General features: G+C 41.0%; 1 protein-coding gene across 1 annotated transcript in view; it reads left to right on the top strand.

The window, feature by feature from the left end:
- Positions 1 to 18,366, top strand: part of masp1 (MBL associated serine protease 1) — a 132,378-nt gene that overhangs the window by 95,876 nt on the left and 18,136 nt on the right. Inside the window, exon 11 of the mRNA XM_059651172.1 lies at positions 15,100 to 15,237. Coding sequence (XP_059507155.1) covers positions 15,100 to 15,237 — 138 coding nt within the window. The remainder of the gene's footprint in view (positions 1 to 15,099; positions 15,238 to 18,366) is intronic.

Below are 18,366 nucleotides of genomic sequence, written 5' to 3'. Positions count from 1 at the left end.
CATTGTACTGGCAAATGTCCCAACATTCAGTTATGTGCAGAGGTTATAAGAAACTAGGATGGGTTCCCTTAGAACAGACTAAACGAAATTCTTCAAAATGATGAGAGATCTTGATGGAGCCAAATGCATCAGTAGTAGAGATAATGGGAACTGCAGATGCTGGAGATTCCAAGATAATAAAATGTGAGGCTGGATGAACACAGCAGGCCAAGCAGCATCTCAGGAGCACAAAAGCTGACGTTTCGGGCCGAGACCCTTCATCAGAGAGGGGGATGGGGGGAGGGAACTGGAATAAATAGGGAGAGAGGGGGAGGCGGACCGAAGATGGAGAGTAAAGAAGATAGGTGGAGAGGGTGTAGGTGGGGAGGTAGGGAGGGGATAGGTCAGTCCAGGGAAGACGGACAGGTCAAGGAGGTGGGATGAGGTTAGTAGGTAGCTGGGGGTGCGGCTTAAACCAGCCCAGTTCATCCCCTCCCCCCACTGCACCACACAACCAGCCCAGCTCTTCCCCCCCACCCACTGCATCCCAAAACCAGTCCAACCTGTCTCTGCCTCCCTAACCGGTTCTTCCTCTCACCCATCCCTTCCTCCCACCCCAAGCCGCACCCCCAGCTACCTACTAACCTCATCCCACCTCCTTTACCTGTCCGTCTTCCCTGGACTGACCTATCCCCTCCCTACCTCCCCACCTACACTCTCTCCACCTATCTTCTTTACTCTCCATCTTCTGTCCGCCTCCCCCTCTCTCCCTATTTATTCCAGTTCCCTCCCCCCAACCCCCTCTCTGATGAAGGGTCTAGGCCCGAAACGTCAGCTTTTGTGCTCCTGAGATGCTGCTTGGCCTGCTGTGTTCATCCAGCCTCACATTTTATTATCTCCAAATGCATCAGTAATAAGGTTACAAACTTAAAATAACTGGTGAAGTTATTTCATACAGAAAGTTTTTTTAAAAATCTGGAATGGAAAGGATGGTTACATAAGATGCCAATAGCAACATTCAAAAGAAATTTGAGGAAGACAACAGAGTTTGGCAAAAACACCAGTCTGATTTAAACAGTACTAAAGGTAAAATCATCACTGCCCCACCCTCTGATTGGAGAGAGGCATCTGGTGGTGGTTTAACCTAAAGGTCACCATGTCTTAGGCAAGGAGAGAGATTGAGATGGAGGGACCTTCATAGTAACCTCAATCAACAGGAAAATTGAACATGTGCTGTTGGCATCACTCTGCATCACAGACCAGCTGTCCATCCAACTAAGCTAACCGACCTCCCAAATGTAGAAGAGCTATGACAGGAATGGCAGTCTAAATGTGCTATGAAATTTTAAAATTTTGATTTGAGTTCAGAGTGAGATGTATTCAAAATATTCTGACATTGAGCGTTAAACATAGAATGTGCAGCAGCCAAACAAGGCCCAACACGAACCTCTAGATACCAAAGGATCAAAACATGAACCTAAGTACTGAAGTCACAAAACAGCAGATGTCCTAGATAACAAAATGTGAGGCTGGATGAACACAGCAGGCCAAGCAGCATCTCAGGAGCACAAAAGCTGACGTTTCGGGCCTAGAACCTTCTCTGATGAAGGGTCTAGGCCCGAAACGTCAGCTTTTGTGCTCCTGAGATGCTGCTTGGCCTGCTGTGTTCATCCAGCCTCACATTTTGTTATCTTGGAATTCTCCAGCATCTGCGGTTCCCATTATCTCAGATGTCCTAGATAACAAGGTGCAGAGCTGGGTGAACACAGCAGGCCAGGCAGCATGAGAGAAGCAGGAAAGCTGACATTTCGGGTCTGGACCCCTCTTCAGAGATGCCCTAGAGGAGTGTGGGAAATGCAAGGGATTGCTTTAAAAAATTATGAGAGTGAAGAAAAGACATGATACTTCATTAACATTAAGGAAAATCCAAAGGTGTTTTATAAGAATATTAGAGGCAAGAGAATAAAGAGGAGAGGAAAAAGGCCCATTAGGGATCATAGCGACAATCTATGTGTAAGCCAAAGGCAATGCTGAGGCTTTAGATGTGTACTTTGAACCTTGAGAAGGACAACATTGGATTAGAAACCACAGAGGGGTCTTTAATATATTTGGATGAATTAGTATTGCGAGAGAGGAGCCATTAGTTTATTTGTCAAGCTTGAAAGTAGACAAATCCCCAAGCCCAGATGAGGTGCATCTCAGGCTGCTGTGGGAAGCAAAGGAGGAGATTGCAGGAATTCTGCCAATAATTTTCAAATTCTCTCTGGTTACAGGATGGGTGCCAGAGGATTGGACAGTAGCTAATGTGGTAATATTATTCAAGAAGTCTGGTTGGGATAAGCTAGAAAATTACAGGCCCATCAGTCTGATATCTGTGGTAGTGGAACTATTGGAAAAATGATAACTATACAAGTGGGGAAAATCTTACTCCAACTGAACGGGGTATTTGTGAAATCCTAAACCGAATTTTGTCACCTTTACTTTTAAGCAGGAATATATTTGTACTTGAGGCAGTTCAGAAAATGTGTCCAAGGCTGATCCTTGAGATGAAGGCATTACAAATGAGGAAAGCAGCCTGCATCTACACTCATTGGAATTTCAAAAAGTTGTCTCCTGTTGAAATATGTAGGATTTTGAATGTGTTTGACCTAGTGAATGGTGGGAGAATATTTGTCCTCATGGGAAGAATTAGAACTAGATAGCAGTAGAATATTAGGAGCAAGAGAATAAACAGGGGAGAGCCCATTAGGGATCATAGTTACAATCTGCATGTAAGCCAAAGAGAACATTGATATTTTAGATGAGTACTTTGAAACTGTATTCACTAGAGAGAAGGACAACGTAGGTGTAGAAAACAGAGAGGGAGACTTTGAATCTGAAATCTGTCACTTAGGATGGAAATTAAGAAGAAGTTATCCTCTCAGAGATCCTTAAATGTTCTAAATTCTCCTCTAAAGAGTGCAGGCTGCCTCATCGAATATACTCAGAGTTGAGCTCAAGGCCTTTCTATTCTGCAAGGCAGTGAAAAGATGTAAAGGAGCATCCAGAAAGGGGGAGTTAAGGCCATAATCAGGTTAGTGATGATCTTGATGTTTGCTAGAACAGACCTGATGGGCTGAATGGCCAATACCTGCTCCATTGTTTTATATTGTTATCTTATAAGCAACTGTGCTACCCTCGGAAGAAATACATTTCAGATCCCAATAACTCAATGTCACATCTGGGCCTATAATGACAATAAACTTATGTCTTTTGACCTACTTGCCATTGGAAGCAGTTTCTTCTTATTTACTCTGTCGAATTCCTTAACATTTTGGACATACTGTTCAATCTCCCATTTACCTGCCCTACCCTAAGGAGAACAATCCCAACTTATCCAGACTCTCCTCATTCATGAAATCGCTCATCCCTGGTCATATTCTAATAAATCTCCCCTGTAACCTCTCTAATTTGTTGACATCTTCCGTGAAGTGCCCAAATGAAGCAAAATGCCTAATAAGCGATTTTTAAAAGTTCCACATAACTTCCTTCCTTTTGAACTGTGTGACAATAGACAATAGACAACAGGTGCTGGAGTAGGCCATTCGGCCCTTCGAGCCAGCACCACCATTCATTATGATCATGGCTGATTATCCACAATCAGTATCCTGTTCCCCATAACCCTTGAGTCCACTATCTTTAAGAGCTCTGTCTATCTCTTTCTTGAAAGCATCCAGAGAGTTGGCCTCCACTGCCTTCTGGGGCAGAGCATTCCATATATCCACCACTCTCTGGGTGAAGACGTTTTTCCTCAACTCTGTTCTAAATGGCCTACCCCTTATTTTTAAACTGTGTCCTCTGGTCCTGGACTCACCCATCAGCGGAAACATGCTTCCTGCCTCCACAGTGTCCAATCCCTTAATAATCTTATACGTCTCAATCAGATCACCCCTCATCCTTCTAAACTCAAGAGTATACAGGCCCAGTCGCTCCAATCTTTCAACATATGATAGTCCCGCCATTCTGGGAATTGACCTTGTGAACCTACGCTGCACTCCCTCAATAGCAAGAATGTCCTTCCTCAAATTGGGAGACCAAAACTGCACACAATACTCCAGGTGCGGTCTCACCAGGGCCCTGTACAGCTGCAGAAGGACCTCTTTGCTCCTATACTCAATTCCTCTTGTGATGAAGGCCAGCATGCTATTAGCTTTCTTCACTACCTGCTGTACCTGCATGCTTGCTTTCATTGACTGATGTACATGAACATTTTGATCTCGTTGTGCTCGAGGGGAATCAGTTAGCTCAGTTAGTTAAATGATGCAGTGTGGTGCAAAATAAAGATAGCTGCGTAGGTTCAATCCCCATACTACCTGTAGCAATTCACAGTGACCTGCCTCTTCACATTGCTCATGCTTGTGGAATGATTACCGTCAAGATATACATAATCAGCATACTCAACTAATTTCTCTCTCAGATGTATAAAGGTGTCTACGGTCCTTTGTAAACTATGGCTCCTTTCATACCTACACTAGGAAAGACATAGGTTGACTTATATATTTTAAGTGCATCGAGGATTGTGGGGAGAATGCAGTAATATGAAATCAAGATAGAGGATTAGCCATGATCATGTTGAATGGCACAGCAGGCTCAAAGGGCCAAATGGCCTGTTTCACTCCTAGTTTCTTATGTTCGCCTCAGTGATCAAAATCAAGGATCCTGTAGGATTTTTTTTTAAATTAAATCACCTTTCTCAACCTGCCCTGCCACCTACAAAGATCAATCTGTACACACCCCAGCTCTCACTTTTCTAGTACCAACCCTTGGAAAACCAGATCATTTAACCCTGCAATTTTCCAACAGAAATATATTGTTTTTCATTTCTCCACATTCAATTTCATCTCTCTGTGCCCATTTAACTAACTAGAGTGGCTTGAAGTCTGTCACTGACCTACTTTTACTACATTTCTGATATTTTTGTGAGATGAATATTTTGAAATTATTCTTTGCATAGTTCAAGAGAATGAACTTTGGGTTTTCTTTTCTGTTAGATTTTAACTTGTTCTCTCTATCCATCTCTATCCTTGGGTTTCCTGCATAATGAGAATGACAATTACCACAAACCAATTTTCTATCTCATTTTACTCTCTAGCCTGTTGAAGTGATGAAAAGATTCAATAGGATGGACATACAGAAAATGTTTCTGTTTGTGGGAGAAAGAAGTTAGGAACTATGAATGCAAAATAATCACACAACTCTAATTGTGAATTCAGGAGAAAATGCTAGAGGATTTCGTTGTAGTTATTTAGTTATAATATCATGAAATGTCATGGAGCAATGGTTGGATTTTCACGTGTTGGAGATTATCATTGGCTGGTACTTGTGTGGCATGAATACTACTTGCTACTTTTCAACCCAAGTTGGGATATTTCCCTTGTCTTGCTGCATTTGGTTATGGACTGCATCAGTATCCGAGAAAAATGAATGGTGCTGACCATTGTGCAATCGTCAACAGACATCCCCAATTCTGACCTCCTGAAGGAGGGAAGGTCATTGATTAAGGAGCTGAAGATGGTTAGGCCAGGACATGACCCTGAGGAGCTCCTGCAGAAATATTCTGCAACTCAGGTGACTTACTTCCAAAACCACACTCATCTGCCTTTATGCCTGGTATAACTACAAGCAGTGAACTGTTTCTCCCTTGATTCCTGTTGTCTCTAGTTTTGTTAGGGATTCTTGATGCCAAACACAGTCAACTACAAGCTGTTGACTTTGTTAAGTTGGGAAGGTGGGGGATCCAGATAATCTGCACCCAACAAAATTCACTACTTTTCCAGAGTGATCACTATCCAAAAACATTGTTCAACTGATCCACTGACTGAAATATTGTTCCACAGTGTAGCCACTAACTGTAATACAGTCTCACAGAGAGACTGCTGACTGATGTATTGTCCCACAGAATGACCACTAACTGAAATACTGTCACACAAAGTTACAACTGACTGAAAAACAGTTCAACTGACTCTTTTGATTGAAATACTGTCCTATAGAGTGACCACTGACTGAAATGCTCTCACAGAATGTCCATTCACTGAAATACTGTCCCATTCATTAATGACTGAATGTCCATTCACTGAAATACTGTCCCATTGATTGATCACTGACTGAAATACTTTCCCACAAAGTGACCACTGACTGAAATCCGTGGACCTGAAGTCCAACGTCTTAAGGTTCCGAAGGAGATGGCTTAAATGATGTTGGGTCCAGTGCTGTGATCTTCCAAAGTTTCCCACTTTCTGAAAATGTTTTGACTGATACACTAGCAGTAAATGTAACTCACCAGTGCTAGGAAACAGAGACTAATAACTCAGTTATTGTGAGAACAGGAATCAGGAAATTGTTGGAATCTGCTGTTCAGAAGGGTGTTAACAGGGCATGTTGATGATAGTCAAGTGATTTGGCAGTCAGCTTATTTTCTTAAAGTTATATTGTGTTTGATAAACTTATTTCTGTTTTATGGTGGGTAATAAATGAGAAGCAGTAATTGCTGTGTATTTCAATTCCTGCAAGGCATTTGATAAGTTGTCGCATAAAATGTTATGAGATAAGTTAATGGCTTGTGGAGTTGGGTGACACATTAGTACTGCAACAGGAAACTGAGAGTGGACTTAAAGCATTTTCAAGCTGGCAGATTTTACCAAATGGACCACTCAGGCCACAGCTATTTACAATCCACATGAATGACTCAGGAAAGGTAACATATCTAAATTTGCTGGCAACACAAAGCTGATGGGAATGTAAAAAGCTGTGGGGAGATCACAAAGAGCTTGCACAGAGGTCATAGAGTCAACACAGCACAGAACCAGACTCTTTGGTCCAACTTGTCCATGCTGACCAATTTTCCCAAATTAAACTAGCCCCTCTTACCTATGTTTGGCCCATATCCCTCTAAACCTTTCCTTTCACGCACTTGTCCAAATGTCTTTTAAATGCTGTAACTGTACCTGCATCTATTACTTCCTCTGGCAGCTCATTCAACATAAATACCACTCTCTGAATGAAAAAGTTGCCCCTCAGATTCAAATCTTTTAAAATCTTTCTCCTCTCACTTAAAAATATGCCCTTTGGTTTTGAATTCCCCTATCCTAGGGAAAAGACGTTTGATGTTCACTTTATCTTTGTCCCTTATGATTTTATAAACGTCTAAAAGGTCAACCCTCAACCTTCTGTGGAAAATGTCCCAGCCGATCCAGCTTCTCCTTATAACTCAAACCCTCCATGAGTAGGAAGCAAACTAGCAGATGGGCTATAATGTGAAAATGTGTACGCTTTGATCTTAAAACCAGAGAATGTGAAACTTGTAATGAATGTTGATGCGAGGAGAGACTTGGGTAAACTCATCAGGAACACAGAAAGTCAGCACGCAGCTCCAGCGAGTAGTTAGGTGGGAAATGATTGTCAGGGAATTGGAGTATAGGAATGAAGAAGTTTTGCTACGGGATTTTGAGACCACACCTGGAATGCTGACTGTAAATTCATTCTCTGGGAAGGATTAATTTGTATTGGAGGTTATACTGCAAAGGTTAACTGGACTGGTTCCTGGATTAAGAAGGTTGTATATCCCTTTTGCCGAAGGAAGGTTGGCTGCAAGATCCCTAAAGCAGGAGGTCCCTCACCTGTGCATGCCAAACATTGAATGGCTGCAGGACAGCGGGTATCGAGTCTCTGTTCCCAGCTGACTGTTCCAGTGGCGAGATGCGAGACTGCTACATCCGCGAAAGCCCACCAAGACCACGTGATCAGAGTTCATTGTACAGTATTGGGGTTCAGTAGCCAGAATGTGTAAAATATTGTGTTCATCTGTTGTCATGGAGCATATTCTCGGGGTTCTGTCGTCGTGATTGTAGACAGTATTGAGGTATCTATAACCGGGACAATGTGCACCATCAGAATTTTGTACTCAGGATGGTATCTACAAAAATATTGGGGATCGCAATCAGGATTGTGTACTGTATCAAGTTTAGTATTTTGGATAGTGTACATTACGGGGTTCTGTAATCAGGATGCGCCCAGTATTAAAGTACGGTAATCAATGGTGTACAATCTAGGGGATTTGTAATCAGAGTGCTGATTCGTTATTGGGATGGGTTAGACTATTGGCGTTCTGTAATTGGAATTTGTAAAATGCCAGGGTTCCTTAATCAGGATTTCAAAGTTTGAATGTGATTTAAATCGGGGTCCTGTGCTTCTTGCAGGACCCTACCTGATTCTGATGATCTGACCCAACAACAGCTGGCGCTAAGCGGCAGGAAGGGATCACCCCGAGCTCCCAGGTCAGTTGCTGGTTTGTTTTTTCCGGCTGCCTGTTAATTTCCGAGTGTTTCTTGGTTTGGTTTCAGATTTTGGAAAATTCACTTTATAATTCTGTTGGTGTTGCAGGTTTTGTTTCATAGCCTGGGGAAATGGGATTGCATGCCGGATGGGCAATGACAGGGGTGTATGACGAGGGAGCAGATAACAGCATGGAGATAGCACAAGATGACAGGACAGGCCTGTTAAAGGGGAATGGAGCTAGATGAAGCCGTAGATATAGAAAACGCTGTGTTCAGTGGCAGACACCTACCAGAGCGGCAGTTATTGAACTGGAGATCATTCAGCAATGAGCCATCTCAAGCCTTACAACACACGATAATAAAATGTGAGGCTGGATGAACACAGCAGGCCAAGCAGCATCTCAGGAGCACAAAAGCTGACGTTTCGGGCCTAGACAACACACTATCCACAGCTCTTCCTGACTTTGTTTTTGCTTCTTTCATGATATGTTGACATCATTGGCAAGACCAAAATTTCTTGCCCATCCTTAACTGCTCTTAAATTGAGTGGCCCTTCAGTTCATTTTAGAGGGCAATTAAAAGTCAATCACATGGCTCTAGGTTTGGAGTCACGTGTTGGCCAGTCTGGATATAGATGATAGATTTCCTTTCCTAATCAACGTTAATGAACCAAATGGCTTTCCACAACAATCAAAGATAGTTTCATGGTCACCATCATGGGGCTAACTTTCAATTCCAGATATTGTGTGTTGATAAAAAATCCCACCAGCTCCTGCGTTGGGCTTTGAACTTGTGTTTCCCAGACCATTAGATGAGGTCTTTAAATTACTAATCCAATATCATCACCACTATGCTACCATCTTACTTAAAGGCCAGTCTGACCCTTAACCTTTCTTGCCACAGGATCCTTCCAGGGTTGATCAGCAGATGGCAATGAGATCTCCCATTTCCCTGTCTCTACGTCAGGATTCAATGATCGATTGGTGTACAGAGTTGAAGCTCAGGATTGGTATGACATACAGTGTCCAGTTCAATAATCAGGATAGTGTATGGTATTAGGGTTCAGTAATGGGGATGACGTACGGTATGAGTGTTCAAAAATTGGGATATTGTACAGTATCTGGGTTCACGGATCAATGGTTTGCAGTATCACGGTACAGCAAGGGGTATAGTGTACAGTTTTGGTTTCATGTATTAGAATGTTGTGCAGTATCTAGGTTCAGTAATCAGTACGGTGTATTGTATCAGGATTGACTGTTGTTCACTGTTTGGCTTTGCATACAGAATTGAGGCTCAGGAACTGGTATGGTGTACAGCATTAAGTTCAATAATCAGGATGGTGTACAGTATCTTAGTTCAGTAATTGGGATGATATGAAATATTAAGGTTCAGGAATTGGAAAAGTGTACAGTATTTGGGTTCAGAAATGCCAAAAGTGTACAGTTTCAGGATTCAGTAATCAGGATGCAGTGCAGTGTCGGGATTTTGTATTTGGGATTGTGTACTATTTTTGGGTTCAGTAACTGAGATAGAGTACAGTACTGGAGTTCAGTAGTCTGGATGATGTACTCTGTCAAGTTTCAGGAATCAGGATGGTGTAATAGTTTTATGTTTAGTAATCAAGATGGTGCACGGTATCAGTTTTGAGTAATTGGAATGGGTTACAGTCTCAGAGTTCTGTAACTGGGATGGTGTACAGCATAAGGGTTCAGTAATCAGATGGTATGTAGTTTTAGGTTCAGTAATTCAGTAATTGTTTAATATTGGCATTCAGTATTCGAGATTGTGTACAGTATCATGGTTCAGTAATACGATTCGTGAACAGTATTCATGTTGACTAGACTGGATGGTGTACAGTACCAGGTTTCAGGAATTGGGACAGTGTACAGTAGTGAGTTACAGTAATTAGAATGGTGTATAGTTTTGGGTTCAGCAATTGGTATGGTGTACAGTTTTGGTTTCATGTATCAGGATGTTGTACAGTATCCCGGTTCAGGCGCACTGTGTCGAAGTTCAAGGCTCAGGTTTGTATACAGTATCAAGGCTCAGTTACAGGGTTGATGCTGCACTGAATGGGATTTCAGTAATTGGTATGATGTACAGTTTTAGTTTTGTATAACAAGATGTTTTACCGTATCCAGGTCATCAGAAAGGTGTATTGTACTGAAGTTCAAGACTTGAGTTGATGTATAGTATCAGTGTTCAGTAATAGGAATGGTGTACTGTACCTGAGTTCAGCAGTTGGGATGGTATATAGTTTTATGTTCAGTAATCGGAAAAGTGTACAGTATCAGTTTTCAGTGATCATAATGGGATACACTATCAGGGTTCAGTAATTGGGATATTGTACTATATAGGGGTTCAGTAGTCAGATGGTGTACAGTTTTATGTTTGGTAATTAGGATGGTGTACAGTATCAGGATTCAGCAATCAGAATGGTGACTGTATCAGGACTCAGTGAATGGGATGGTATACAGTATCAAGGTTCAGTGATCAGGATTATATACAGTATTGAGGTTCAGTAATTGAAATTGTGTACAGTATTGAGGTTCAGTAATTGAGATAGTGAACAGTTTTATATTCAGTAATTGGGTGGTGTACAGTATCAAGTTTGACAATTTGAGATCGTGTATGGTATCAGGATTCAATAGTCGGGATGGTGTACCATATTGGGTTCAGTAATCAGGATTGTGTACAGTATCGAGGTTCAGTAATCAGGAGTGTGTACTGTATGAGGGTTCAGTAATTGGGATGGTCAACAATTTTATGTTCAGTAATCGATTTGGTGTACAGTATGAAGTTTGAGAAATTGATGTTGTACAGTGTCAGGGTTTAGTAATCAGGATGGTGCAAAGCATCAATGTTGAGTAATTGGGACATTGTACGGTTTTGGGTTCATCTGGGTAAATGGTGTAGTTTTATGTTCAGTAATCAGGATTGTGTACAGAACCAGGGTTTGGGAACTGGGATGATGTGAAAAATCAGGATGCTATATTGTATCAGGAATCAGGATAGTTAGAATATTGGGGTTCAGTAATGTGATGCAGTACTGAATCATGGTTAAGTAATCAAGATGGTGTGCAGAATCAGAGTTCAGTAATCGACAGGCTGTACAATATTGGAGTTCAGTGATTGGGATGGTGTACAGTATTAGCGTTCAGTAATCGGGATGGACTACAGTATCAGGGTTCAATAATTGGGATGATGTATAGAATCAAGATTCAATAATCATGATGGTGTACTGAATCTGACTTCATTACTTAGAACAGTATATGGTTTTGGGTTCACTAATTGGTATGGTGTTATTTTTTATGTTCAGTAATCAAAAGGCATACAGTATAGTTTTCAGTAACTGGAATAGGATACAATATCAGAGTTCCATGGTCAGATGGTGTACTGTTTTATGTCTGGAAATTGGGATGGTGTCTATTATTGGGATTCAGGAATTGGAATGGAGTTCTGCATCAGAGCTCAGGAATTGGGGTAGTATGGAGTATTAGAGTTCAGTAATAGGTCTGGTGAACAGTTTTATATTCAGTAATTGGGAAGATGTACAGCATCAGGTGTGATGAATTGGGGTTGCATACAGTATCTGGGTTCAGTAATCGGGATGGTGTATATTATTGGCATTGAATAAACAGGACGTTGTACAGTTTTGGGTTCATCTATCGGAATGGTGTACAGTTTTATGTTCAGTAATAGGGATGGTATACAGTATCAGGGTTGAGTAATTGGGAAAGATAAAAATGTCGAGGTTCAGTAATCAGGAAGGCACACAGTATGAGTTGGGATAGTTGATTCAGACTGTTTCAGGAATCAGGATGTTGCCTCTTCCTGTCTATCCCTAAGGTATTGAGTTCATTTGCATCAAACCTTTTGTCCCAATCCCACACTTTTCCAAAACTCAACTTGTAAAGACTGTTTTATTCATTCTTGGACTTTAAGCCTAATATTGTACAAATTTACATTTGATCGAAGCGGTACCATTTGCAGCCCTGAGGTGTCCAAGCTACCTCAAATCGCCTCAAAAAGGTCAAGCAATGCAAATGTTTGAACAATAGGTTAAGCAAAAGTGTTATGCTGGCTGTGTGAACGGTATTTCCCATTAACCAGAAGACATATAAGAAAAGGTGTCCTGCCTATCCCACAACCTGCCTGGAATTTGTCATTCATGTGTTTGTCCTGTTGAGGGCAAGATTAACATCTTCAATAATATGTCTCTGTTTTAAGAAATAGTCAAGTTCCATACAACCAAGGTTGTCTTTTCAAGTTATTAGATGGTTTGAATGGTGAAATGTTTATACATTTAGGTATTTCCAATGCACAACATCTTACATATTGAATCTGAACACAATTTCGACCTACAATACTAAAACTAATTATATTTTCCCCTCATCAGTTAAAGGTCAGGCGTAATTATAAAGTTGTGTTTCGAACGATATTTAATCCGGAACTGCAGTGTAAATCAGAACACATGATCAGAACATCTATTGCAGAATTTATTTCATAATGTATGCATGATATACTGGAACATTTTGTAATGCAGTTAAAATATTTGTGGCAGTAGCAGACTCTAAATAATAAAACATTTGTTTTGGTTGATATGCATAGGTTCTCTGGTTAATTTGCCAAATTAACACTAGAAACCTGGAATGGGAAACTAGTCAAACCACACACCAACCTGCAAATCTACAATCAATGTCTAATCAAACATCAAAGACTCATACCCTTTGCAGGTTTTGAAGGCTAAAAAAATGTGTCCAACATTTGCTAGGAGCAGCCCTCAACAACTTAATCCCATTCTCTGAAATTTTCAGTGAAACCCTCCAACTCCAATTTAGTGAAGATCATTCTTAAAGGCCACTCCTTCAGCTTCTTACTGCTCTGACTCTCAGATGCTTTGTTCACACCCCCAGTTCATCTTCACCCTCCACTGAAACATCTTGTGATACAGTTATACATTGAAGGCACAAGATTCACGTCTTTATACTTCCTGAGTCTGAGCTACACCAGGTCATGAGGTTACAGATTGTGTTGCAGTACAGTTCTGCTATTGCTGATGGCCCACAGTACCTCATTGATACCCAAACTTGAGTTGATAGATCTGTTCGAAGTACATCCCATTCATCATCTTTGCCACCCTCAGAGATTTCTTGAAGTGTGATTCAACATGAAGGTGTACTGAGTCATTAGCTGAGAGTGGGCTGGTACATGGTAATCGGCAGGAGATTTTGTTGCCAGTGTTTGACCAATGCGATGAGACTTCGTGGAGTTGAGAGTCAGTATTGAGGACTTTCAAGCCAACTGCTTCGTGACTGTGCCACACTTTTACACATCTCAATCTTAACATTCAGGCCTTTCAGTAGAAGATGTGGTGAATCTGAAACAATCAAAGAGCCGTAGAGTTCAGAACATGTGAAATGTAAATTTTGTTAAATTTATTCAAGCAAAGATTATGAACTTGGTTGATGAGGCCAGCATTTAATGCCAATCCTTCGATTGGAAGGAATGGTGACATATTTCCAAGTAAGGATGATGCATGATTTGGAGGGGAATTTGCACATGGTGGTATTCCCACGTATCTACTGTCCATATCTTTTTAGACGGAAGAATTTGTGAGTTTGAAGAGTTCTGAGTGTGACTGTTGCAAGTGACCAGTGAGGGTGACCAGTGTGAGTGACCAGTTAGAGTGATCAGTGCAAGTGATTTATGAAAATACCTTTCTAATAGTTAAGGAAGGCTGGTAGCCAGTATCTGACACAACTGAAACACAATTAATTTATACATGATAATGGAAATAAGTTGATGCAAATAATGAAATTCATGCCAAGTCACTTGGTCCCACATTGACCTGACAAAGCTTATTTATCAGTTAGCTCTCTCATTCAGCAGCTGAAATCTCTGACACCTTGTCTCTATGAACTATTAAGAAGAAAATTAAAGATTTACCTAGAGCTTCATTATTGAAACACAAAACATAGAACAGGTGTAACAATGGGAACAGGCCCTTTGGTCCATCATGGCTGTGCCAACTGTGATGCCATTCTATACTAGTATGCACATGGTCCGCAGCCCTATATTCCATGCCTGTTCATATGTCTGAATCATCCAGAGAATTTCACGTCCAGAGAGTTAAGTTTTGAACAGCGGATAATTAATCAACAATTGGTTTCAAAGGAAACAAGGACATGTACCTTAGGCAGATCATCAGCCAAGTGATATGTGATCTCTCAATTTTGTGAGCTGCAGAAGGATGTGTGAAGGTGAGAATCTGAAGGGGATTAGTGATCAGGATTCATGAACATTTCTACTCAGAAGGTATTGCCCATTTTTAAGTGCATGGTGAACAAACAGTTCTGTGTTAGAGTCCACCATTCAGATGAGTTCAATCCTCACCTTTGATGTGGAGCACCAGTAACGTTGAGCTACTTAATACCTCTATCTATTAATGCTTGACTGAATGGCCTCCTTTTATGCTTTAATAATTGTGTGTTTCTGTGAATATTTTCCCTCCTGAGTAACACACATACACATACTCCCATGGTATGTCTATTTAATTTCTGCTCTGAAACAGGATTTGACAGGGAAAATGTTTAAACTATAGGATTGCAATTCAGTGCATGCAATGGCACCTAACATCTTTCACCTCTCACTGCATGTGCATGCCAGAGCAAAGGACCTCAGATCTGTTTGGTGAAGCTAATACTCTCGTGATTAATCTTGTCTCGAATGTTCGTCAGTCTAAACACATTATTTTTCTGCTCATTTCTCATTTTGAATGAAACTTCTTTTTTGCAAAACATTCCAGTGTGTGGGAAGCCGAGAATAAAACCATCATCAATCCAACCTAAAATAGCACAGGGCAGAGCTGTATCAAAAGGAGCCTTACCATGGATCACAATGTTGTCGAAGAATGGCATTCCTTTCTGTGGTGGGTCATTAATTGGTGAGTGAAACAAACTTTGTTGCATTATTTTGAGCATTCTTTCTGCAGGAACAGACTGGTCAGACACAAATCAATGGACTTAGATTGCCATTCAGTAACTGACCTTAGAGTCTCCTAAATGTGTACAGACCCTCATGTTTGCTCTGCATTCAATAGGATCATGGCTGATCTGAATTTGGCCTCAACTCCTCTTTTCTGCCTAATTCAAAACCTTTGAAATCCCTTGTTAGTCAAGTCTCTATCAACCTCTGTTTTAAAAGTATTCAATAACCTCAACTCCACTGTTCCCTGGGGAAGAGAATTCTGAAGATTCACAACTTTCTGAGAAAAAAATGTTCTCCTTCATGTTAAATGAGACACCCTTTATTTTTAAATTGTGTATCTGAGTTCTAGCCTCTCCCACAGGGGGAAACATTCTGTCAGCCTCCACTCTGTTGGGGCCCCTCAGCATCTTACATGCTTCAATAAGATCATCTTGCATCCCCCTAAACTCCAACAGACACAGGGCCAAACGTGTCCGACCTTTCCTCATAAGATATCCTCCCTAATGCCAGGAATCAAGCAGGAGAACATTCTCTGAACTGCTTCTACCATATTTATATCTTCAATTAGGAAACCAGAATTGTTTGTTCTTCTTAAGATAGGGTTCCTCTGTACACAACTGCAGCACACATTCCTGCTTTTATATTCCATTCTTCTTGAAATAAAGGACAACATTACATTTGCTTTCCAAATTACTTTCTTTCCATGCTTAGCAACTTATTACGATTCATGTATCAGGACACCAGATCCCTCTGTAGAACAAGATTTCATATTACTCCTTATTTAAATAGTACACTGATTTCATATTCTCCTCCCAAATGAACATATTCACATATTCCTTCATCATATTCCATTTGACATATGTTTGCCAACTCACTTAACCTGTCTACATTCCTTTGCAGATTATTTGGCTGAGATTTTCTCCATATTGGAGAGTGATTCCATTGCAATGAAAATGTTGTAAGATGTCAGAAATCCCAAGTCTCATCCCTGGACCCAGCAATTCACATTTCTGTGGACTGGGATTGGGAAAGGGCTGTGATTCATTTTGTATGGTTCTTGGATGCAGATGATCATATATGTGTCCACCTGCCTTCATTGCAATGGAAGTTTGGAGTTCTTGGTGTCTAAAACCTGGAATATACAGGTTAGACCAGATAAATACATGTCTGTTCTCATTGCACTTCTTTTGGTTGGTCATGGTAATCCATCTGGAGAGTTGAAGATTGCCCCCAACCTCCTAGGTTAGATCCCAAAATATGTTGGATGAGAGACTGTGAGGAATTCTTTGGAGAGGGAGATCTGGTGACCTTTTAGACTCTTCAATGTGGAGACAATTGTGTGAGAGTGACCAGTGAGAGCGATTGGTGTGTAAAAGGTGTACAAATGCTCTGGAAAAGTCCAACTTCTCAAAACCTGCAGAAAACTGTCTAGAAAGATAAACAAGCATGAGGATTGCCCTGAGACAGAAAGTCAGTAGCACCCAAAGGAGCATGTGTGTGGTCAACCTTAATATAGGCAATCGACAGCACCCAGAGCAGCATGTGTGTGTGAAGAACCCTGATTCTAGCAGAAATCAGCACTTAAGAGAAGCATGTGTGTGTGGTGAACCCCAAGACAGACAGTTGATAGCAAGTGAAGGGAGGACTGAGCCAAGCAGTCAACAGCAGCTACAGGAGAAGGTGAGAGGTGGGCACAACAGGCAGTCAGCAGCACCTACAGGTGAAGGTGGGAGGAGGACAGCTAGCAGTTGGTAGCCTTGAGCAATTGATTCTTATTCTACTTCAGAAGAAAAAGATTTACTTGTTGAAAATCTAGTTAAGTGGTAAGCTTATTAAAATATATTAGCACATAGCAGGATGATGGGATAGTGTAGGGGGATGAGCTTAGATTAGTTCACAGGTCGGCACAATATCGAGGGCCGAAGGGCCTGTTCTATGCTGTATTGTTCTATGTTCTACAGATGTATTTCAAAGTGAGACAATTAAATAGTTACTGTGAGCACGTTAAGTATGGTAGGACAGGTGTTATATCAAGGCTGCAGCATGTGAGAGCTCCTTGGTACGGAGTGTATTCACATTACATTACCGTTATCTGCAGCAAACATGTCTGCAGTAAATGCTTGAAGTTCAAGCAGATTTGGCTTCAATTTTATAAACTGGAGGCTGAATTGCATACACTGTGACACATCAGGCAGGGGAAATCTTACCTGGATTCTTTGTCCCAGGAGGCAGTCACATCTCATAACGTAGGGTCTTCAAATTGGTCACTGTTCAGCGATGAGAAGGTTTTATTGTCAGAGAAATGGGTAAGGAGGCAGGACCCTTAGCCTTTGCAATTATCCAACGTGTGTGGTTCTCTAGGCTTGTCTGGATGAGGGTGGGACTGCAGAGGAAATGAGCTGAATGACATTGGCACCATGGTTAAGGAAGTCACTCAGGTGAGAGTACAGAGGGAATGTATTGGTTTAGGAAACATACAGTAGGAGAAATTGACAGCATTCTCTGCAGCAAAGAGCATGAGTCCTGGCAACTGTGCAGACCAAAAAGTGTATTCACATTACGTTATTGAACCATGTCATAGTAGTATTTCTTAAATCTTTAATTTGATCCAACATTTTACATTCAGGACAATGCATCTGCAATTACTTGTTTTTTTTCCAATAACATAAATAATATTTACATTAAGCAATAGTAACAAAAGACACCATATGAATATTTTCACATTCCACCTTTTAAACTTCTCAATGAAGGTTGGTGGATTATAATAGTGTGCATTAGGTTTTCCTTGTTTTTGTGTCTGATATAGTCTTCAGAGTCTTGAAGAGCCAACAACATTTCCAAAGTCTCTTTTTCCATGGTAGGGTACTTCTCTCAGATGTACTGAATCTCTGTAATTACCACAACTTGTTTTATTGGTCCTGACTCCCCTGTGCACATCATCTTTAGCTGATGTAGCACATCCAGGTGTATCTCTACAGATTACTCATACTTTCTCAAAATTCTCCCACTGTCTTTTCTCTAAATATAAGAGCACAATTTCTAACTGTTTCAATATTTCTGTATAGCTAATGGAATTGTAGGAGGT

The sequence above is a fragment of the Stegostoma tigrinum genome, chromosome 14 (assembly GCF_030684315.1).
Source record: "Stegostoma tigrinum isolate sSteTig4 chromosome 14, sSteTig4.hap1, whole genome shotgun sequence".
In the NCBI taxonomy this organism is placed as follows: domain Eukaryota; kingdom Metazoa; phylum Chordata; class Chondrichthyes; order Orectolobiformes; family Stegostomatidae; genus Stegostoma; species Stegostoma tigrinum.
Note: the sequence above shows the minus strand (reverse complement) of the source record. Positions and strands in the feature narration are given on the sequence as shown.